This window comes from Silene latifolia, chromosome 9, assembly GCF_048544455.1.
Source record: "Silene latifolia isolate original U9 population chromosome 9, ASM4854445v1, whole genome shotgun sequence".
In the NCBI taxonomy this organism is placed as follows: Eukaryota; Viridiplantae; Streptophyta; class Magnoliopsida; order Caryophyllales; family Caryophyllaceae; genus Silene; species Silene latifolia.
This window is the reverse complement of record NC_133534.1, coordinates 7,411,721-7,436,305: the sequence shown is the minus strand read 5'-3', so window position 1 is coordinate 7,436,305 and position 24,585 is coordinate 7,411,721. Positions and strand designations below refer to the sequence as shown.

The following is a 24,585-nucleotide window of genomic DNA, read 5'->3' as shown; positions in this document are numbered from 1 at the left end:
TCATAGTTGTTAATCCTGTTACTAAAGTGGCTGAAACTTGGACCAGCGGGTAAACTCAGACCCTATCCTTACCCATAGGGTCCGGGTATGGGTCCTCAAATTTTAGACCCTTGCGGGTCTGGGTCGGGTACGGATCCAAAGGAAAAATCTCGGGTCCGGGTCTAGGCAGACCCTACCCATTGCCCATTTTGCCGTCCCTCACAAGTTGCTCAAGAATTGTGGCTTTAAAAACTCTCCCAATAAGTCAGTCAACCCTCTTTATCATTCCATTTACTTTTCAAGCTTCATCACAAAAATAACAAGTTCAACATTTTTAAGCCATATTGTTCATGTTTATAATACAATACAAAACCATAGTTTGTTCATACTAAGTCATAAAAAAAATGGCTCTTCATGTTTATAACTTGCAATATCTTACAATAATTTTGTTTATCATGTTTTGTAAAATTTATTTGTCAACTGGAAATAATGCATACTATGCAATATGCAAAAACAATCCATTTTCTTGCGGGAATATTACAAATGTTGGGTACCCATTTTGGGGAGGCAACAGGCCGCAATTCTGCGGCCATCGGAATATCGGGCTCAACTGTCGTCAAACTGGGCCGACAGTTGGCCCATTTATCTATGATATGGGTAATACAAACGGGGCGGAATCTCTTAGCACGAGAGTTGTTAGTATTAATACTTTTTCGCATACTATGTCTTTGGTTCAAAAACCGTTTTCAAATGAGACGGATATTTCCTGTCAAAATCTAATCAGGAACGAAACAATATTCACTTTGTCACATCCCTTTAAGCTAACACCAACTGTTGTCAACATTAGCTTGTTCTTTGGTTGTGATTCTTCGGTCTCAAATTACAGTGGTAGTTTAAAGGTTCTCACATGTAACGGTGTAAATAGTACTTCGAATTCAGCATATTACGTTGATAAACCAGAAGATGTTGCTAACATAAGTAAGTTGTGTTCAACAAGGAGGGTTTTTCCGGTGCTGAAGTCAGAGTTGGATGATCTTAACAAGGGAAATGTGAATCTTACTAGAGTGTTGAATAAGGGGTTTGAGGTGGAATACAAGGCGGACTTCGATGCTTGCTCTGTGTGCCAGAATTCCGGAGGTCAATGTGGGTCATCGGATGATAACAAAACGATATTTACTTGCTATTGCCCAGATGGGACATATACTCCAGTATGTCATAAACAACCAGGTGCACAGAGTTCTTTCAAATGTCTGAATATCATTTTTTGCGAGTTAAGGCTTTTGTTGTTTTTGTGTACCCTGCAGCCAGAAGTATGTCAAGTAACATTACTCTAATGTTATTTTATTTATTTATTTTTCCAGTGAAGAAGACATTAGAGTATGTCGGATCAGGTAACTGCGAATAATCAAATTCATTTATTCACAAGTTTGAATTAAAGCACGTAAAGAAGTAATCTAGAGACTCGCTAACATATGTATTCAATCTACACCAGGCATTGGAGGAGGTATACTTATGTTTATAGCATTCCTTGCCATCTGGTATCGCAAGTGCCTGAAATTTGGTAAGGCCCGTAAAGTGTCCCTTGATCACTCGGAATCAGAGCTTGGAAAGGACGGTCTGTACTTTGGAGTTCCACTCTTCTCCTACAAAGAACTCGAAGAAGCCACCAACAGTTTTGATCATACCAGAGAACTTGGTGGTGGCGCCTTTGGAACTGTTTACTATGGTAAGACTTATATGGACGATACAAGCAATCGCCATTTGTTTCAAAATTTGAACTCAATTACATTTCATTGCAATTGTATCTATAGAACGATAGGGCCTTAATCTCATCCAATAATTTGTCCGATGGCTTTTTCATTCCGAGCCAATTTTCAACCAATCAATGTTTTGTTATAGGCAACCTCAAAGATGGAAGAGAAGTAGCAGTAAAACGTCTGTACGAGAGAAGCTTCAAAAGAGTAGAACAGTTCATGAATGAAGTTCAGATACTTACCTGTCTGAGACACCAGAACCTTGTATCTCTCTACGGATGTACGTCTTGCCACAGTCGGGAACTCCTCCTTGTGTACGAGTACGTCTCAAATGGCACAGTAGCTGATCACTTGTATGGTCACAAGGCGAACTCTGGCCAACTCACATGGGATACCCGTTTAAAAATTGCTGTAGAAACCGCAAGTGCCTTGTCATACCTCCATGCCTCAGATATCATTCACCGCGATGTCAAAACAAATAACATCCTCTTAGACAAAAACTTTAATGTCAAGGTGGCTGATTTCGGGTTATCTAGACTCTTCCCTAATGACGTAACCCATGTCTCAACAGCCCCACAGGGGACTCCGGGGTACTTAGATCCCGAGTACCACCAATGCTATCAGCTGACAGATAAGAGCGACGTCTACAGTTTCGGGGTGGTTTTAGTCGAGCTCATCTCCTCACTTCGTGCAGTAGACATGGACAGACACAACTACGAGATCAACCTGTCAAATTACGCAATGAACAGGATACAAAAGTGTGCATTTGCCGATCTGATTGATCCACAACTCGGGTTTGAGTCCGACTTTAAGGTCAGGAGAATGACAACTTCAGTAGCTGAGCTAGCATTCCAGTGTCTGCAGCATTACAAAGACTTCAGGCCGTCAATGGACGAAGTTTTGGAAGTTTTGACGAGGATTCAGAATTTTGATTACGAAGCATTGCAGATTGAAGAGATGGAAAAGAAAGATTTAGTACAAATCACAAACTTGTTGTCACCTTCGCCAACAGAGGATTACGGTGTTAAACTGTTGAGTAATCATCAATTAAACCGACAATCGCCAACTTCAGTAATGAATATAGGGAGTAGCTCTACCATATCGGAAAACACCAGTAAATAAGCCTGCTTAATTTTTAGGCTAAGCAGAGTTAATACATTAATCACTTTGAGCAATAATCAGTAACTTAATGAGATACCGTTTCTCACGAGACCTACTGAAAGAGAAATTACTCGTATATAGTAGTTCTGACAATTGATTGTGAATTACAAGACAGAACATCAAATAAAAAAGCAAGGTTAGGAATAATATTTTAGTTCTTTACTTATCTTCAATATTGTGTTTAGAATAAAAACATTCTTTACTTTGATTTTCTTATTGGATACTTTCTCGTATTATTCACAACCAATTCCCAAAATCACTATATATAATCTGAATTCCAACATAAAATCGAATATATTAAGTAATCATATTTCTTAACAGAGTGTATTAATCTAATAACCATGTCAACTTTTGATCTATTTTTAACCCTTCAGGGTTGTGGCAAATCTCTTACAAAACTACTTGCCGAGGCCAAATCCAAAAACAAAACACCCGAAACACCTCTTTATAATGGAGTCGAGACTGCCATTACCGGTTTGATCAATGACTTGAAGCTAAGCAAAAAGGGGGAGTTTACTACAGAAGAGTGTTTTGGCAAAGTTGTAAAGAAAATCGAATGGACTCTTGAAGAGCTGACGAAATATGACGCGCAAAATGCATCCAAGTATAGAGATATCGCCACCACGCTTGGTAAGTCTGTATCATCTTTTAATCAGACTCTCGCTACTTCAGTTAGCACACACAAAACCAACAACAACAACAACAACAACAACAACAACAACAACAACAACAACAACAACAACAAAACCACCACCACCACCAACAACAACAACAACAAAAGCGATAATAGTAACAATAATGGTGTTAATAATAATAACAATAATAATGTGCAAGATACCAATATTGACCTTGAAAATTTATATTCAAGTTTAAACAATAGCCAAATAATATTGTTAGAATTAGTTACTTTGTTTCCACAAGGAACGGAATTTAAAGAGAATGACTTATTCCTAAGTTGGTTTTCGGCGACTGAAATAAATGTTGATCGAAAAAGAAACGTAAAGTTGGAGTTTGCAGAAGACCTAAAGAAGTTGGTGGAAATGAAACTAATTGAACAAGTAGCGGCTGGTGTAGGAAGCGTAAAAATCAATAATAAAAGGGAGAGTGTCAAGTATATTATGCCCAAAACAATCTGGTCTAAGTTTCAAGAAAATAATACGTCTTCTGAGAAATTCGGTATTTCCAATAATGAAATAGTCGCTAACACGGATGCTTGTAATCTCACCACCAAGAGGCTCAACTGGTTGTTGTCCATAATATACCCCAACATTAGAATGCTTCAACTGGGTAGCTGGAATAATGATCCAACAAAGTACATTGTCGTCGAAGATGTGGAAATCTTGGCTAAGGCTTTTAACAAGATATCTTCGACGAGGTTTTTAAGCCTTCAAGGAGTATCTGGATTAGTAGAGTTGCCTTCTTTAGCTACCATGGCAGTCCGCCTCAAGGTCTTGAACCTTAAAGGCTGCCACAACTTAGAATCTCTTCCACCGCAGTTTAACACATTGCGTAGCTGGGTACTTGGATATCTCGACATATCCGAGTGTTACCTACTAGATCACCTTCCAAATGCATTTAGTGGTTGTACCAAGCTTAGAGTGCTTAAGGGATTCGTACTTTCCCGAGAGCCTCACCACCCTTTCATTTCTAACCCCTTGCAATTTGAACATCTTTGGAAGCTAACATTACGAACAAAGCGCTTGAATTTTCCTACAAATTCCGATCTTGCAACTCTTTGTGAGTTAAAGAGTATTACCCACTTGAAAATAACATGGGTGGGGGCGTGTTCTGGTGATGATAATCAAGATGTTCAATTTGATGATAATTCGAAATTTCCACCCAAACTTGCAAAATTTGAGATGGAGGCTGCTTCCGACTACACGTCAACAAAGATTCTAAAGTTAATTGCTCAACAAAAGAAGGTTACGGCAAATGTACCTGACAGTGAGACTGAGCCCGTGTCGCTCAAGAAATTGTACATCAAAGGGGGTAATCTTTCAAAGCTTGACCAGAATGTCGACTGTAAGATACTACGCCTTCAATATTTACCTAATATGCAGCACAGTTGCTATGATATGATGCGTACATTTCCAACGTTGCATCGGTTGGAGATGAGTAAAGATGTAATGTACTCCATGTTGCGCCAGTCCTTCCAGAAAGCTACTGGAACTACTGATCAAAATTCAGGTTGGGAACCGTCCTTTACTCGTCATGCTGCTCCATCTTCCACTTCCTAGATTGATTCACATGCTTAATGCTTCAACTTTCCCACTGTAACAGTTAATCTTGTGTAAAACCGTTTTAATACAATAGTTGGATACAATATAGTAAGTATAATTATTCGCACGTAGCATGTACTCTGTAATAAATTGTTGTAAATTAACCAAGTGATGCGAGTCTAGTGGCATCGGGTTTAACCTTCAAAGCTTGCCAATGGGCAGGAGTTGAGAAGTCCCGTGTTCGAACCCTAGGCTGCGCAAATCATGCGGTTATCGGTCCACCGGGGACTTTAAAAATGCCGGTCCTTCGTACACCAAAAAAAAAAAAAAAATTGTTGTAAATTGGAAACAATGTCTCTGCTAAAGCACTGTTATTCTTATCTTTTGCAAAGAAAAGAAAAAGAAAAAGGCGACGTTTTCATATTGAAAATAATGGAGTTTAATAAAGAAGAAAGCTATTTTCTTGGAAACTTTTATCTAGATCTCACGTCGCGTTGGTTTGTTTGGTCAGGCATATTGTGTTCGGATCAGTTGTTAGTATCAGTAGCAGTAGCTATATCACACAATTATACAGTAAACCAGATGTATGAAAGAACAATTGATTCAAAGTACTATGTTAGTTCGACTCTTCACTTCTGAACTTTTGCATTCAACTCGGCACTCAAGGATATGGAAGCCTTATATGTCACCTAAGTCCGAGTAACATAGACTACAACATTATCGCACTTCGGGACCATTGCCCCATTGTGGAGTACTAGCTTAAACCAATGGACCTATCATCTCTAGCTACATTACCTCCAACAATCCCAATATAATCGTCAGTTTCCTCAACGCCATCATTTTTTTCTGGGATATGCTATTTCCTACTCACACTTGTTAAATTCAACACAAAATTTCCGACTTTGCCCTTCTCATTTCATACGCACACGAAAAAAAATTAAACCTAACTCTTAATCCGGCCCCAACCACATCCTCCCTCACCCCAGCCCACCGTGGTCAGGCGCCGCCGACCGGCGACGACCGCCATCGCCGTGTAGTCGATAATGATCCGAACAACAAATCAAGCTAAAATTTGCAAAAGCTTGGAAACACATAAGAAATCAAAATATAATAATTAAAATCAGCAAACCTAATCTAGTGCACAAAACAATCGAAGAAAATTGAGAAAGAGTGAATAGTTAGGTGAATAGAGAAGAAACCTTGAGCAACAAGCGTTGGATTTACAGCGGTGGAGACTGGAGAGTGCTAGTGTTACAGCAGTTTAGTCGGAGGCCATTCAAGTGTGTATTAGCCGGGTTAAAATTAAGCTATGATGATAATTAAGGACCGGTTCTTTTGGGATGAGTCGAATTAGACTAAATTGAATTGAGTTATAGTGAACAGAATAAAGTTTTAGTGAATTAAAATGAATTGAACTAAATTGAAATTTGATGAGATAAATAGAATTGAAATAAGGTGAGCTGAATTGAACGGGAGTGACTTAAGTTAACTGAATGAGAGCTGAAATTACGCCCAAAAAAACACGGCCTAAAAGTCCTGAATTCAAATCCCCCTCTATATTATACCAGCCTTGCATGAGTTGCATCTAGAGGTGGACACAAATGCGGGCTAGCCCAACCCCGTCCACCCACCGAACCCTTATGTCCTCAGCCCGCCAGTCCACTTCCTCAACCTGCACACCTGTATGTCTTCTCGGGGCCAAGCTCGGGTTATGATATGTGTAGCCCGCGTGGCCCACCAGCGCACACACCGGGCTAGGTTGGTTCAAGGCCTACCATTCACCGGCTCGACTTGTCTTAACCTGCCTCCCTTTCTCCGAGCTGTGGGCTCGGGCCAACCCCACAATAGTCCGACCTGGCCTGTAGCTCCACCTAATGTCCACATTTACTTGCGTCTCATTTGTTATTAAAAAAATATATTTAAAAAAGTCATAATCATATTTTTAGCACTTAAAACTCTTACTATTACTTTCAAAATACTGAATACATGAATGACAAATTTGTATGTTGTAAGTATTTTAATAAAATAAAATAAATATTTGTTCATCCATAGTTTTATATTCTTTACAAATAGAGACTCGTCTTTTACACATAATTTTTACATTTTTCACTTGCTTATGTAATAAAAAAAAAGCAATTTTGTAAAACGATAATCAAACACCTACAACTTTTTCAATAAATAGCTTAATTAAAAAAAACCTCATTTTTTCTGAAACATCAACATAAACATAAACCTTCCTTTAGAGTGACTTGATCCTGATACAACCAAACCGAAAATGACTAATTGAACAAACATAAGCCTAATTGAAAAAAACGAAATGAAATGACTAATTTAACTACAAACTTTTTATTATTTACGTTAAAATAAAGAATAAATTATCAAACTAAAATAAAAATAGGTAATAATATTACGCACTTTTTTCTCTCTTAGTCATCAACACGAAAATGACTTGGACCCAAATAACCTGACCGGCTTAACCATAAAATAACCCGACCAACAAATCGAAAAGACCCAAAACCCCAATCCGACCCAAATTAACCCGAAATTGCGACTCAACCCGAACTGACGCGACCCGACTAACCCGTTTTGCCAGTCTATTTGTCATCATTCCTCAATACGGCGTATCATTGCCGTGTCGAATTTCCTATTATCCTCGTTCAATCATCAATTTATTCTCCATCATACTGTCATCATTAATCATAATCATTCATATAATCATAAATAATAATTGAGTGATTAACAGCAGTAGTTGCATTAAAACATACTCAACACTGTACTTGTTTTTCTGTCTGCTTCAGTCTTTTTCAGATCTCATTATTTTTTTCACACACTTTTCAATCCCTTTACACTTCCACTTGTTCTTGGCGGGTAAATAAATTCCTCTACTTTTCTTGATTTTGCTCTCTTTATTTCTTGTCATTTCCTCTTAATTTTTCTGGGTTTCTGTTCATAATTCAATATAATTACCTTAATTTCATTTTTTTGTGATCTAATCACATGTTTTGAATGTAATTTGTGCATTATTTTATCATAATTGTTCTTGATTACACAAGATCTATACTTTAGGTAATTGTTTCAATGTTTAGTTGAGGTGTGATTAACTTTTGACAGAATTATGTGATTTTTTTGGAAATTTGTTTATGATTTCTTGTTATTTGCAGCAAAATTTGAACTGGGTTTCCTCCAAAATTGCATTTTAATGGATTTTTTTGTTGATTTTGGCATGATCTTGCCTTATTTAAGGAGAAGTATTTGGGGATTTTGGAGGGATTTGATTAGTTGGTGAGAGTGTCTTACTCTTTCCGTCTCAATCATTTCTTTACCTTTTATATTCATTGTGAGGAGTATTGTAATCGAATGGTACATAAATGATTGAGACGGAGGGAGTATTTTGTTTTGACAGCATTATGTGCCATAATTATGTGATTTTCTGGATTTATTTCTATGATACATTGGAGTATTGCTTATGATTCCTTGTTATTTGCAGTCAAATTTGAACTGGGTTTCGCTCAAAATTGCATTTTGATGGACTTTTGTGACGATTTTGACATGATCTTGGCTTATCTAAGGAGAAGTATTTGGTAATTTTTGAGGGATTTGATTATTTGGTGAAAGTGTTTGGTTATAAAGGAGAGATGGGTTCAAGGAAGCAGTATCCGCAGCATGATCTGATACCGTTAGCAGCTTTGATAAGTAGAGAAATGAAGAATGAGAAGATGGAGAAACCAAATGTTAAGTATGGTCATGCAGGACAATCTAAGAAAGGGGAAGATTATATCTTTGTTAGGACTGATTGTCAGAGAGTTCCTGGCAATGTATCTTCCACTTTCTCGGTTTTCGCTGTATGTAATTTTAGCTCTCCATATTCTTGCCTATTTTAATTTGAGTTCAAGAATTGATGATACTGAATTTGCCTGTTCAACAATTGTAGAATGATTTTGTATTGAAGTTAGGTAGGTTAGTATACGTAATTTGCCGGTTTCCTGTTGGTTTTTCCCGAGTTTTATAAGCATACAAGGTGGATGGTGTTCTCTGATTACATTGCTGTCAAGCATCTAGTTTGTATACGTAATTTGCCGGTTTCCTATTGTTTTTTCCTGAATTTTTAAGAGCATACAAGGTGGATGGTGTTCTCTGCTCACATTGCTGTCAAGCATTTAGTTTGTATGTCGTATTTAACAATTCACATAATGTAAGGTGTATGAACTTGGTTCATTAATAAATTTGGCGATTTATCTGGTTCGGAAATTAAGAATATAATGTTATGTGGAATGATGTAAATATGTGGTCACAAACTGTAATGACCACAAATTATGTACAATAAGACCAAGTGGGAAGTTTTTCACTGGACACTCTAAATAGAAAATAAGAAGTTTATTCATGGATACAAGTTACAACCAACGAAGTTTTACTCTTTTGTGTAATTTTTATCGCTTTAAAATTACTGTTTGATGTTCGTCTTGTGCTCTTGGGATCTTGGTTGGTGTACTGATCTGAACTTGTTGAACAAAGTTGGCAACAACAGTGTTAGTTCTGAATTGCTGGTGTAGTTTACAACATTGGATATTGACTAGGATGTTCGTAATGGTGAATGTCCAGGTTTTTGATGGTCATAATGGAAATGCTGCTGCTGTATATACAAAGGAAAATTTACTGAATCATGTTTTAGCTGCAATCCCTCGAGGACTTGGACGGGACGAATGGCTCCAAGCTTTACCTCGAGCATTAGTTGCTGGATTTGTAAAAACTGACAAGGAATTCCAGCGAAAAGGTAGTTTAAATCTGTCATGCTCAGTTTAAATATTTCATGCAGTTCTCTTGTACTCAGTTCTCCTAATGATAATGACTGTTTGATCAGGTGAAACTTCAGGAACAACAGCCACGTTTGTAATTGTAGATCGATGGACAGTTACTGTAGCATGTGTCGGTGATTCCCGTTGCATCTTAGATGTCCAAGGAGGTGCTGTCTCTGATTTAACTGTTGATCATAGACTAGAAGACAATGTGGAAGAGTGCGTCCCTATCCTTTCTTTTAATTATTTATTAATTTAACTGCAGATGGGCGGCTAAATGAGCCAGTAAAGTCATTAAGGGCTGATATTTGGGACTAGGGTTCAGATCCCATCAGTATCGATAGTACCCTTGTGGCGCCCTTTAAACCCAAATTATAGTTGCATTAATATATGGAACTTTGAAATTTCAGAAGGCAGCGTGTCACTGCAAGTGGAGGTGAAGTCGGAAGGCTTAGCATTGTCGGAGGTGTAGAGGTGAGAAGTTAACCCTTTTGACAAGGCAGGGGAATATTTTTTGCTTATTTTGTTTGAAGGAAGTTGTAAGCTGTTAACCTTTTTGTGGAGTATTCTGTTAATAACTCAAGCTTCATATGTACAGATAGGACCTCTTCGCTGTTGGCCGGGAGGTTTGTGCCTTTCTAGATCAATCGGAGATGTAGATGTTGGCGAATTTATAGTTCCAATTCCATATGTAAAACAAGTGAAGGTATATTTGAACCAATTTAGGTTCCTCTATTGCTTTTGGAGTCCCGTATTTGATACTCTTAATTATACGACACTTTTATTAGCATTAAAAAATAATTAAGTTTATTTTATCGTTACAAAGCTGTCAAGCGCTGGTGGGAGACTGATAATTGCATCAGATGGCATCTGGGATGCAATATCATCAGAGATGGCTGCAAAGGCGTGTCGTGGATTGCCTGCTGAACTTGCAGCTAGACAAGTAGTGAAGGTAAAGGTCCTTCTTTAGTATTTCCTCACTGTGTACTTAGTGACCCAAGTAACCATTTGTAACCTTGAGAAAATGCATATGGACCCTAAGAATGCTGGGTAGTTGTTGGATAACTTGAGTTTTGTTGATGGATCAGGAAGCATTGCGGACAAGGGGCCTTAAGGATGATACAACCTGTATAGTTGTTGACATAATTCCACCCGAAAATCCTGCGCCTCCACGGCTACTACCAAAGAAGCAAAATAAGCTAAAAGCTTTGTTTTTCTGGAAAAAAGCCCGTGACTCTTCTAGCAAATTGTCGAAAAAATTATCAGCTATAAGTATTGTCGAAGAGCTATTTGAAGAAGGCTCAGCGATGCTTGCAGACCGGTTAGTGTCAACTTTCTATCTTCCTTTTCTTCGAATGATAATAAAGTTAACGTGTACCATTATTTGGGTTTCTGCATATCTTTTGTTGTCTAATGGCGATTTACTAATAAACATTGGCACTGAAAACTTGAGGCGTAATGCCACTATAAAAATCCGGAACCACATAGTTTTGAAAGTATTAGTGTACTAATTGTGCGACTAAGATTTTTAATTTCATGCCTCAGAGTCTCTTAATTGCTTTCCTGACCTGCATAGTCGTAGTCGACATAATATTCTATATTGACAACATCTCTTGCTGATAGGATCCTCTTTTATAATTTCCAAATTTGTGATTGATCTTAATATTACTACAATTTTCACAAAATTTTATTTAAATGTCAAACAACTAGGCCATGATAATGGTTTGAAGTAGTTTGAGGGATTAAGAGTGCTTTGCAAGGATGCTTGCTATATCTTGGTTTTAATGGTTTGCGCTGAGGCGACACTATGGTTGTTTGATATTTCACAAAATACTTTGCTTGTGTTTGAAGATCTTTTAGCGCATTTGAAAGATTTTACTTTGGGACATTGTACTTCCCTAGATTGAACTTTACGTCTACTTTAAAGCTTCTGGGATAGGAACATTAAGCATCCATGTATGGACATGACACTTCCTTTTAGAAAAGTGAAATGTAGATTTTCCCTATCTTGGAAAAAAGTTATTGATCATCGTTTTGTTTGTCAACATAGTGATTCCCACATATGTTACTCTCGCTCGATGGTGTTGAAATGTTGGACTTGAGTATTCTGTGAAAAAAGTGTTGTGTTTTGGTGTAAAATAATGTTTTGTAACATAAAGTCCCATGACCTTGATCACAACCTTATAGTAGCTTTTCGTATCTTTCTTCTCTCCATTTCTAATAAGTCTACGTTAGAAAAAAACTTTGCAACTCTTTCCCATCTTCTCCGTAACATCATCTACCTTAGCAATCATTATTTCCGTCTAATTTTCCAGCCCCTTTTGCTGATAATATACATTTCCATGAAACACCGGTAATTTTATCCATTTGTTCTCAGTAGTCTCTCTTTTGTGGCAACAGATTGGGAAACGATGAATCTTGTGCACATTCAGCACTTGGTCTTTTCACATGCGCGATCTGTCAGGTGGACCTTGCGCCTAGTGAAGGTATCTCAGTCCATGCTGGTTCCATTTTCTCTACCAGCTCTAAGCCCTGGCAAGGTCCATTCCTATGTGCCGATTGTCGAAACAAAAAAGATGCTATGGAAGGAAAACGCCCTAGTGGTCTCAAAGTAGTTTAAGTCTTATCCTCCTTAGATTTTAGTTGTTCTATCTTCCTTCAATTCTTTCAATTCTTAATCTCTTTTTAGTAGGGAAATCTTAGTTTCCTTCTTTAATTTCGACTAGTTTTTCTAGTATATAAATATATATGGATTATTGAATAATGTAGTACTCCGTATCATTTGTTGTAGTTACGGTTTTAAGAGCGGCTTAATTAGATGAAATCCGAGGCTGTATTTTTATTCAGTTTAATGTAGTTAAAGTTATGCAAAATCAGTTCTTTGTTCTATTGTTGAATGACTTGTCCAGTTTGCCCCTGTCGGCCTGTCGGCCTGTCGGCCTGTCCCATCTCTCACCTTCGACTGTTATTCCGTTCAACTGTTATACTTCTCGAAAAGGAGGTTTAGGTATTTAGGGTATGATTTCACGGTATCTAGAGAACATACCCTAACCCTTTGATACGCAGTTCAGCGGTATTTATCTTTGATACGTAGTTCAGCAAATGAGGGATGAACTTCATGTTCCTTGCAATGTCTGTGCACCTAACATGCAAGTCATTGTTGCTGTTAGACTGCCCTAATGTCATGTCCTGTAGCTCGGCTAAGCATGGCTCCGCTCCTGTCTTGCTTATCTATTGGCGAGCTTGGCAAATCTGTTCAGGTTTTGATCTGAATGTCCAATTTAAGCTTGCTGCGGGTTTGATGCGAGTAAATTGAAACACTGTTACCTCAATGTCTCACAGTTTCCCGCCTGTCGTAACAGACGTCAAGGGAGAATCGATACTAGTAGTCTACCAGACTACCACTGTACTGAACTATCAAGAATCTGTTTTTTTTTTTTTTTTAAGAATCTGTTTTCAGATGACTCATACTGCTACTTTCTGTCATTCTAACTTGGTGCAATTATTCAGCACTCAATTCCCTGGAGAAAAGATCAGTTTTGTTATATAAGTGTAGCTCTCATCCATATGATAATGATGTTTAATGTCCAGGTACGACTATTGTATCATTAAAGGACAAAAATAATTAGTGACAAATCACTAATTTCGTCCTCTACTCTTGACTAAAAATCGCATTTGGAGTGCAGCCCTCTTCAAATTGAACAGGTATGACATTACCTACTTTCCTTAATTTAATCAACAATTAGTTTTCGGAAAGTTGACGTGGTTACCCTAAGCTTTGCCACTTTGCACGTGGTACCCTATACTTTGGCTGACCAAAGCCTGTATTTACGAGTTTCGATAACGATTTTTATATTCAAATCTCTTGGCCAAAAGTTTCAAAAGCAACATTTTTATTTATTTTTTCAAAATCGTAGTTCTTGAAACGAGGATCAATTTTTTTTTAAAAAAAAAAACGTTATTTTCGAACATTGAAACACGAGTTATGGTCCGTCAAAGTTTTTAGGTTCAAAAGAGGGTACCATATTAAGTGGCAAAACTCAGGGGTACTCAAAATGACTCGCTGAAGTGGTTGCGCTTCTTTCTTTTGTGAAGTAGCGGTCCTTCGATGTAGTTACAATTTTCATCCTGGGTCATTCGGAAATATCTTCGTGTTGCTAACACAAGTGTAAGGTTGCGTATATCCGACCCCTTTTGCTTACAATTTGTGGGAGTCATTGATGCAGGGTTACGTCGTTTTTGTTGTTGGTGACATCAATGCCCCTAGTCAACTATTTCATGCACCCAAACTGGAGTCAAACTTCTTGGGTATCAAAAAGTCAACTGTAGACCTTATTATACTGGGATATTATCCAATATATTTCCTGTTATTATACACCAATTTTTCCTATGTTTTATTTTGAGATGAAGACCATCAAATGCTTCCCAAAACCTTACCTTTTCACTCTAACCATATTCCTACACTTACCTCTGTTATTATCTTTTCCTGAAAATCATTACGGTGACTGCATATCGAAAAAATGTGGTGATATCAATATAAGTTATCCATTTTATATAAAAAGCCAGCAAAACTCATACTGTGGATATCCCGGTTTTGAGGTCTCTTGCAAGAACAATAATCTTCCATATGTTAATATATCAGGTGTTGATTATGTGATCAAGAACATTTCTTACCATGACGAAACCATTCAAGTCGTAAACTCAGTCTTCTTGCAGTCTTTAGGTCATAACAGCCCGTGTTTTGGATCGTTGCCACGTCAGAATTTGACGTTAGGCAACGGTATGTACCAGTACAGCACTGAGTTTAGGGAAATATTTCTATTTCTAAACTGCCCGCAAAGTGTTTTGGGAAGAAATTCTTCGGAATTGGTGATATGTGGAGCAGTGGCAGTGTATGAGGATGATGCAGGGGTGGGAGACTTGGAAAGGAGGTGTAATGGGGTCGTTTCGGTGCCTTCTGAAGGAGGTAATAATACTGTAAAAGAGATGTTATAGGAAGGGTTTTCGTTGAAGTGGGTTGCGAGTTATAATTGCAGTGCTTGTACAGAGTCAGGAGGGCAGTGTGGTTATGATCAGAGTACTGAAGAGTTTGTATGTTTCTGCGCTGATCAAATTCATGCTTATCATTGTTTTATTTATCAAGAACCCGGCATGAGTAAGTATCTATCTCTCGCTCTTTCATTCATATTCAGTTAAGCGTGCTTGGCTGGGAGTAGTCTACTTACTGCACTATTTCTTCTGTACATCATCTTATGCTGCATATATCATTTATGTTTCCGTTTCTTGATCGGTCATATTTTGCCATGCTGCAGCAAATGCAAGACGAAGTAAATTGACTATCATCGGAACAGGTACTTCTTAGTCTCATACTCTCATGCCATATTCGATAATTTTAAATCTGTTATGTGTGTCGAAAAAGTCTCATATAGAATGTTCTGTACTCGTGTTAGTGTAATTGTCGGTTGGAAATTTGGAATAACAAGTTAATAGCTTGGTGCCTTCAGTTTCAGGCACTGTAGGGGCGGTGATATTCGTTGTGGTTGCTTTGATCATCTGCACCAAGAAACGTCTTTTGTCGATTCCAAATTTAGATATTAGAAGGATAAAACAGAACAATAATGTAGAGACCTTTCTGAAAAGCTATGGATCTCTAGCACCGAAAAGATACAGATATACCGACATAAAGAACATAACCAGTTCGTTCAAGGAAAAACTCGGTGAAGGAGGTTTTGGTAGTGTTTACAAAGGTAAACTGCAAGATGGTCGGCCTGTTGCAGTGAAGTTACTGAACAAGATGAAGGGTAACGGAGAAGACTTCATTAACGAGGTACTAAGCATTAGTAGAACTAATCATGTCAATATCGTCACTCTTTTAGGGTTCTGCCTTGAAGGGAAAAAACGAGCGCTCATCTACGAATTCTTGGTCAATGGATCTCTTGATAAGTTCATCTACGGCAGTCAAACAAACCAATCGCTTCAGTGGGAAACCTTGTTTAAAATTGCTGTCGGGATTGCTAGGGGACTAGACTACCTACATAGAGGGTGTAATACTCGAATACTACACTTCGACATTAAACCTCATAATGTTTTACTTGATGAAGAGTTTTGTCCCAAGATTTCCGACTTTGGCCTAGCAAAATTGTGCTCCATAAAGGATAACACTATCTCGATGTTGGAAGCAAGAGGTACGATTGGGTATATAGCTCCAGAGGTTTTTCATAGATATTTTGGTGGCGTTTCTCACAAATCAGATGTATATAGTTACGGGATGATGGTCTTAGACATGGCATGTGGTAGGTCGAATTTATCTCCTGAAGTACAGCGTAGTAGTGAACTGTACTTTCCGGAATGGATATTCAATCAACTTGAACAAAGAGAACTAGCAACTGATCAAGCAATGTTGAATGAAGAAGAAAAAGCGGTGCAAAGAAAGATGATTTTGGTGAGCCTATGGTGCATACAAACGTATCCCTCAGATCGTCCATCGATGGACAGAGTACTTGAGATGATAGAAGGCCCTCTTGAATCACTTCCGATGCCCCCTCGAGCAGCAAGCGTCTATATTTGATTCCTTCGTATAATTGGAATATTAGCCTTACGGAACTACAGTGATACGCGTCTGTAATGGTGGACCTTAGACTTGATTCTAGGACTTTTGTATAGTATACTGGTATCTAAAACAAACAACTGTATGTATTTTGGATATTTGTAGGAAATTGTACAAAATTATCAATAGCAAAGGAAATTAAAAGAGATTACATGATTCTCGTCCTCTAAACAATAAAAAGGTAAATTTTTTAGTTAAAAATTTCAAAAAAAATTAAAAATTAGTAGCACGATTGGCTTCTTTGTAAGCGTGTTCAAGCTTGACCACACAAGTACACAACCCTCAACTCTAAGAGCAACTCCAATGGACATATATTTGGGTGTAGTTTGATTTGCCACATTAACTTTTCAAGCTACGCTGCTTTGCGGCTACATACCGCTTCAATGGTAAACTACAACCTCTTGTAGCTTGTATGGGTCCACATTCATAATTTTCATCAAATGAGATAATTTATTTTTTATTTTTTTTAAACCAAGCCATGTAGCTTGACAAAGCTACAATGCTTGAAAGCCACACTTAAATATCCAACTCCAATGGTAAGCTACATGCTTATAATTTTGCAAATATTGCAAGCAAGTCCATATGCATAAACCATTGGAGATGCTCTAATAAGGTCTTTGTAGTGTTTGACTAACGACCACAGATTATTACTAGCGAGTTGATCATCTTGAACCAAACTCATGTTTGATCAACCTAATACCCAACTTAAAACTAGAGTGGGTCCGACCACCAACGTAAGTAAATCCGACCCAACATAACCCTAGAATATTGCAATCCGAAACCAACCTAACCCGACCCGGCACGGCCCATAACCCGACACAACCCGATGATTAGTGACCTGAACCCGCTATTGATACGACTGGATATTGACCCGATTAAATTGATGACCCGACAATTATTAAGTTTAATATTGATCAAAATGAAAATGATTTTGTGTTTCGATTGAGATGTTTGACGTGAAGTAATTAAACCAAATTAGAGGTGCTCAGTGGGCCGAGCCTGTGTATGTTGGGCCGGGCCGGGCTGGTTTGGCCTAGCACTAACCCGGCCCACTTAGTAGCGGGCACATGCCAGGCCGGGCTTCATAATATTTTTTTGTTAGTGTTTTGACCGGGCCGGGCCAAGGAAGTTGCTGCACTAGCACGGCCCAAGGGGTTACATGGGTCGCGCCGGGTTGGGCATAGTGCTGGCCGCGCTACTAGATGGCGGCCCACGAAGCAGTGTTGTGCCGGGCCGAGGCCGGCTATGTTGTACACCTCTAAACCAATGGACAAGATAATGAGCCGACGCGACCCGAAAATGATGGCTGACCCGACCCGACCCGACCCAAACCCAACTGTCCCGATCACCACCTCTACTTAAAACCCAATATTGGGATTTGGGTCACATCTTACCACTCAGGTTAGAGACGGGCTATTATTGAAGATGGGCTTTCTGTAACCAAAAAGGAAACTGGCTTTCCAAAGGTCCAGTTTAGCCGCCTAGGTCCAATTATTTTAGACTAAAATTTTCATGGATAAAATTAGAGGTAACAATCATTACTCGACCTAAAAACACGACACGAATCCGTCACAAAGTTAGTAGATTAGAGTTAAGATATTACGACCCATATATGTAATTGGGCTGACATATACGCGACACGAAACTTATGTGATCTGGTTAAGGTTGAGTTCTTCAACACGGACTCATTAAAAATAACCCAATTATTTAAACTAGTCCTAATTTCGTTTAGTTTACTTGATAATCTAATCAACCAGCTGTAAACCATAAAAATTCGTACCTGCGATAAACAATAAAGAGGAACAAAATAATATGGAAAACAAAAGTTTTATTATTGAAAGATTGAAGGTTACAATTTTCGTAACTCTCTTGATTCCATCTCTAAGGGATTTAGGATTTTGATAGGGCTACGAGGGTCTTGACTTATTCCATCATACCTACAATTTGGTAGTAGGAAGACGGGGTCGTTTGAGACTTAATCCATCTGCTCCCCTATCTATTCCCCCTTCAAACCCTAGAGATTGTAGCTGTATTTATAGTTATAGCTGGCTTAGAGGGCAAGGTAAAGATTTCTAAAATATCTAAGATATTATCACAATATTTATTGATAATTATCTCTAAATACTAAAGATTTTGTTAAAATAAATAGATACCAAAATATAAAATTTTGGTGTCTACACCAGCTTAAAGGTAAGGACTATTATTCATCATTTTGGCTTAATAGGTTATACAAGCTTAGTTGGGTTAAGGAATTTAAACGAGTTAAGTTATACAGATTGGGTTGGGTAGTTGAAAAATCAAAAGGGGTCGAGTTAAGGTTGAAACAAATAACCCGTTTATGTAATTGGGTTGGGTTTAGGTTAAAGTAATGATTACCCATTTAAAGTTGACACAACATAAACACGACACTATCTGTTTGCAAAATTTACTGAATTTGATGGACCCTTTCGAATCCAATATTATTTATTTATTTTTATTTTTTTCATATTTTATCTCGTGTCTTGCAATTTTTTTCCAACAATACTTCATCAAAGATAATCCACTCTTAGCTTGGAGTATTGTTTATAAGTTATAACATGAGTGAGTACATGATCATCTATTACGGGAAGACTTAACGTTAGACTTCTTAGAGTAGACTTTCATTTTGTGCCACTCAATTACATGGACTTGTCAAATGAAGAGACTTGGTCGTTGGGTCGACCTGTCGAGGGGGTCTCTACTCTAAACTCTCAAGTAGGGGTCAGAAAAACCGGATATCCGGTACTGTTTTGGATATCCGGTTTTTTAAATCTCTTTTTTTAGTATCTTTATCTGATACGGTTTTTTTGTATATACGGAAACCTTATATTCGGTTTTTTAAATCTCCTTTTTTAGTATTCTTATCTCATACGGTTTTTCCGTATATACGGAAACCTTATATCTGGTTTTTAAATCTCCTTTTTTAGTATCCTTATCTCATACGTTTTTTTTTATTTACGGAAACCTTATATCCGGTTTTTCCGTATATCCGGTATTCGGTTTTCAGCCTCACTTATGTAATTTAGTATTCCGTATATTTTTTTTCTATGTGTGATTGTTGGTTTTAAAAAGTTATAAGAGTAAATAACTTACAAAATTTAATACTAATAAGGTTTAATCACCAACATACTCTCTGTTATTCTAGATAAACCTCCTTATTCATGAGGGGCACTAGAATTAAGGAGAGGGATTAAAATAAGGTAAAATATTGTAGTGGGGTTTGGTAATTGGAGAGAGAGAATGTATTGTGGATTTGTGGGTGGGCGATTAAAATAAGTATTCTTGTGGGGTAAGTTGATTAAAATAAGTATTGTTGTGGAGTGAGGTGGGGTATTGTTGTGGGGTAAGTGATTAAAATAAGTATAAAACTTTACTAAACAAGGAAATAGAGGGGAGTTTATGTAGATTAGGAGGGAGTATTAGATATCTTGTGATTTATGTATATATTTTACAGTAATATTTTATTCTAGAAAAAAAGAAACCGTATCGGATACCGTATATCCAATTTCATATTTTGCTGATCCTTATCCAATATGGTTTTTAAAGAATCATATCGGATATCCACGTATAATTAAATTCGTATAGCATATCAGATACATATAATAAAACCGTATCGTATAATAAAACAATAATTTCTGTTAATAAGTTCAGTAGCATTGCTGTAGGCGGTAGGGCTCGGTGAACACATTTTTCTCATCTTGTCCTTAGTGAACACTGAACAGCCTGAAAGTCTGAAACCATTGATACCGGTCGGTCTTATGTTCACTTTGGTTTTTCTTTTCCATCTTCTAAAATCCCTCAAAACGTTTCAGTTTTTTTTTTTTTTTACGAAGAACTGGGATTTCTTCCTTAATAAAAATGGCTTCTACTCTGTTTACCTTTCAATATAACTTCATAGTTTTGATCTTTTTAGTAACTATGATTCATTTGTCAACTGGAAATAATGCATACTATGCAATATGCAAAAACAATCCATTTTCTTGCGGGAATATTACAAATGTTGGGTACCCATTTTGGGGAGGCAACAGGCCGCAATTCTGCGGCCATCGGAATATCGGGCTCAACTGTCGTCAAACTGGGCCGACAGTTGGCCCATTTATCTATGATATGGGTAATACAAACGGGGCGGAATCTCTTAGCACGAGAGTTGTTAGTATTAATACTTTTTCGCATACTATGTCTTTGGTTCAAAAACCGTTTTCAAATGAGACGGATATTTCCTGTCAAAATCTAATCAGGAACGAAACAATATTCACTTTGTCACATCCCTTTAAGCTAACACCAACTGTTGTCAACATTAGCTTGTTCTTTGGTTGTGATTCTTCGGTCTCAAATTACAGTGGTAGTTTAAAGGTTCTCACATGTAACGGTGTAAATAATACTGCGGATTCAGCTTATTACGTTGATAAACCAGAAGATGTTGCTAACATAAGTAAGTTGTGTTCAACGAGGTTTTTTCCGGTGCTGAAGTCAGAGTTGGATGATCTTAACAAGGGAAATGTGAATCTTACTAGAGTGTTGAATAAGGGATTTGAGGTGGAATACACGGTGGACTTCGATGCTTGCTCAGCATGTCAGAATTCTGGAGGTCAATGTGGGTCATCGGATGATAACAAAATGAGATTTACTTGCTATTGCCCAGATGGGACATATACTGCAGTATGTCATAAACCAGGTGCACTGATTTATCTCTAATGTACAAATATTTGCTAGTTATCGCGTGGACTTACCAATTACTCCGTACCATTTTAGATCGATTCTTGTTGCTCAACTATAAATCATTTTGGAAATAAAGGCTTTGTTGTCGTTGTTGTGTCTGACCAATAAATCCTACCCTCTGCAGGAACTCCATCTCAACCACTAAATTCAAGACGAAGAAAATTGGTAATCATCGGATCAGGTAATTCAGAGGGCACTCCGCCATGTCTCTGTCATGTTATATTTTCCCTTTTCTGTTAATACGTTTTCAGAGTTATTACACTTTTAGTCATAAGGCTACCAAAGTTATTAGCTTATGATCTTCAAAAATTTTCCAGTTTCAGGCGCTTTAGCTTTGATGATATTGGTTTTGGTTTTGGTTTTACTGTGCATCTGCTCCAAAAAAGGACTTCTGCCTGAAAAAGTTACAAGTTTAAAGATTAGAAGAATAAAACAGAACCAGAATGTAGAGGCTTTTCTGAAAGCCTATGGATCTTTAGCTCCGAAAAGATACAGATATGCTGACATAAAGAAAATAGCCAGTTCGTTCAAAGAAAAACTCGGGGAAGGAGGTTTTGGTATTGTTTATAAAGGCAAATTGCAAGATGGTCGGCTTGTGGCAGTGAAGTTACTGAATAAGATGAAGGGTAACGGAGATGATTTCATTAACGAGGTACTAAGCATTAGTAGAACTAATCATGTCAATGTTGTCGGTCTTTTAGGCTTCTGCCTTGAAGGGAATAAACGTGCTCTCATATACGAGTACTTAGTCAATGGTTCTCTTGATAAATTCATTTGTGGCCGCACCAGTACACATCCATCTCTTCAATGGGAAACCATGTTCAAAATTGCAGTCGGGATTGCTAGAGGACTAAACTACCTACATCGAGGGTGTAATGCTCGTATACTACACTTCGATATTAAACCTCATAATGTTTTACTTGATGAAGAGTTTTGCCCAAAGATTTCCGACTTTGGACTTGCAAAATTGTGTCCAACGAAGGATAGTACAATCTCGATGTTGGAAGCTAGGGGTACGATTGGTTATATTGCTCCCGAGGTTGTTTATAGAACTATTGGTGGAGTATCTCATAAATCGGATGTGTATAGCTATGGGATGATGGTCTTAAATATGGCATGTGGTGGGTCGAATTTATCGCCTGAAGTACAGCGTAGTAGTGAACAGTACTTTCCGGAATGGATATTCAAACGACTTGAACAAACTGAACAAACAACTCATGCAATGTTGAATGAAGAAGAAAAAGTGGTACAGAGAAAGATGATTTTGGTGAGCTTATGGTGCATACAAACGTATCCATCAGACCGTCCATCAATGGACAGAGTACTCGAGATGATAGAAGGCCCTCTTGAATCACTGCCGATGCCCCCTCGAGCAGCAACCGTCTATATTTGATTCCTCAATTATAGTTGGAGTATCAACCTTACGGACTACAGTGATAGTCTATCCGCGTCTGTAATGGTGGACCTTAGACTCGATTCTAGGACTTTTGTATAGTATACACTGCTATCTAAAACAACTGTATGTATTTTTTATATTTGTAGGAAATTGAAGTACAAAACTATCAATAGCAAAGGAAATTAAAAGTGATTACATGATTGTTATCCTCTAAACAATAAAAAGGTGAAATATTTAGTTAATCTTTCAAAAAAAAAAATTTAGTAGCACGAGTGGCTTCTTTGTAAGCGTGTACAAGCTTGACCACACCCCCCTCAACTCTAATAAGATGTTTGTAGTGTTCGACCATGTTGACCAACCTAATACCCAATTTAAAACTAGAGCTGGCAAGTTTGACTGGACCCGAAGTCAAGTAAACTCGACACAACAGAACCTGGGAATATTGCAATCCAAAACCGACATGACCCGACACAACCTAATGATTATTAAGCCGAACCCGATATTGATACGACTCGATACTGACCCGATTAAATTGATGACTCGACAATTATCAGGCTTAATGTTGATCAAATGAAAGTGATTTTGTGTTTATATTTGATACTAGTATTGGTGCCCGGCCTCGCCCGAGTTATCTCTTTTAGCATTAAAATTTATATTCAATTAAACAAAGCTATTTAAATTTGTATAATTCAAAAATTTATCATTAATATATTTTTTTATGACATATCTTAAAATTACGATAAAATAAATGTTTAAGACAAATTCACTATCTTGTCTATTAATATTACAATGTCTCGATATGATCCGCCAATGGAAGCGTGGGTGTTTGGTTCATTGTTGGGTATTGTAAAAGAAAAAGGCTCACCATGACACACCCATTCATAATAGCTCCCCGAGTCGTGCACCAAAAATTCACTCAAGTATTTCATATTTTTGCACTTGACACATGGACATTTAATGAGTTGTGAATGACTAAATTCATCTTGGGTTTTTCTCTTCAAAAAAAAAATTCATCTTGGGTTTTAACTTTTAACATATTCTATAAAATTATTCACCCCAACTACATACTCATACTTAACCATCTTTCTATCATCTACCCTTTTATACATCCATTCTCGTTCCACCCTCTTCATTATTGTACTATATAAAAAGAGAAATACAACTTAGGATAAAAAAAAGACATGAATGAACTCATTAGCAATAAGAAAAATAACTTAGCTTATAATTATACTTAAGTAAGCTAACAACTTAAGTCAATCAAACATTAATAGGTAGAAATTCAAGCATAATTACTCCCATAAACATCCCAATATCAAATTTCTAACATCCCCAACTAAACAATATAAAATTAAAAACTCCAATTTCACGCAAACTTAGACATTTCTACATTTAAATTCAATAGGTAGAACAAACATATCATAAAGAAGTAATAATCGCTATGACACGACCTGCTTTGACCAGACCCGTAATCGACCCGAGTGACCCAATTATCACCTCTACCGTTGAGACAAATGATCCGTTTATATATAACCGAGTCCTATTTGAGTTGAGAATTGAGATAATGACGCCTATTTTGAATTGATACGGACACAAATACGTCACAAATCCAGGACTCCATATGTTAGAACACACTTGGTTGATGATGTCAAGTTTCATTGTTATTTAATTGTTTGCTTCTTAGTTATAATGTTTAGCATTTGAAGCACTCAATGAATTTCCAAAGATGGTTCAAGAATGATCAAGATGAAGTTATGACAAGAAATCATTTAGCCTTAGTCAAATGTTGTAAACGATTACAAATGCTTAGTGATTGAAACAATCAAATGGACTCTCAAAGACGGCTTAACATGATCAAAATGAAGTCAACAATAAGTCAAGACAATGATATGATCCTAGCATTAGTCGAAAAATGTAAGAGTAAGTGTACCATTCTCATTTA

At 37.4% G+C, this 24,585-nt stretch overlaps 3 protein-coding genes and 1 pseudogene across 3 annotated transcripts; all 4 read left to right on the top strand.

The window, feature by feature from the left end:
- The first annotated feature begins 206 nt into the window (after positions 1-206).
- On the top strand, positions 207-3,118 carry LOC141598949 (LEAF RUST 10 DISEASE-RESISTANCE LOCUS RECEPTOR-LIKE PROTEIN KINASE-like 1.2). Its single transcript, XM_074418790.1, has 4 exons — positions 207-1,206; positions 1,341-1,370; positions 1,472-1,705; positions 1,879-3,118. Exons 1-4 carry the CDS (start codon positions 384-386, stop codon positions 2,853-2,855), a joined length of 2,064 nt encoding a protein of 687 aa, XP_074274891.1. The 5' UTR covers positions 207-383; the 3' UTR covers positions 2,856-3,118.
- A 4,626-nt stretch (positions 3,119-7,744) lies between these two features.
- Positions 7,745-12,793, top strand: LOC141598953 (putative protein phosphatase 2C 15). The gene is made up of 9 exons (XM_074418792.1): positions 7,745-7,981; positions 8,601-8,955; positions 9,713-9,884; positions 9,972-10,125; positions 10,317-10,380; positions 10,505-10,612; positions 10,733-10,858; positions 10,995-11,227; positions 12,307-12,793. Exons 2-9 carry the CDS (start codon positions 8,749-8,751, stop codon positions 12,524-12,526), a joined length of 1,284 nt encoding a protein of 427 aa, XP_074274893.1. The 5' UTR covers positions 7,745-7,981; positions 8,601-8,748; the 3' UTR covers positions 12,527-12,793.
- Positions 12,794-13,645: 852 nt separating this feature from the next.
- On the top strand, positions 13,646-16,540 carry LOC141598955 (LEAF RUST 10 DISEASE-RESISTANCE LOCUS RECEPTOR-LIKE PROTEIN KINASE-like 2.5; annotated as a pseudogene).
- Positions 16,541-20,211: 3,671 nt separating this feature from the next.
- On the top strand, positions 20,212-22,852 carry LOC141598951 (LEAF RUST 10 DISEASE-RESISTANCE LOCUS RECEPTOR-LIKE PROTEIN KINASE-like 2.4). Its single transcript, XM_074418791.1, has 3 exons — positions 20,212-21,206; positions 21,375-21,431; positions 21,568-22,852. The coding sequence occupies exons 1-3, from the start codon at positions 20,390-20,392 to the stop codon at positions 22,641-22,643; spliced, it is 1,950 nt and encodes a 649-aa protein (XP_074274892.1). The 5' UTR covers positions 20,212-20,389; the 3' UTR covers positions 22,644-22,852.
- The last annotated feature ends 1,733 nt before the right edge of the window (positions 22,853-24,585 follow it).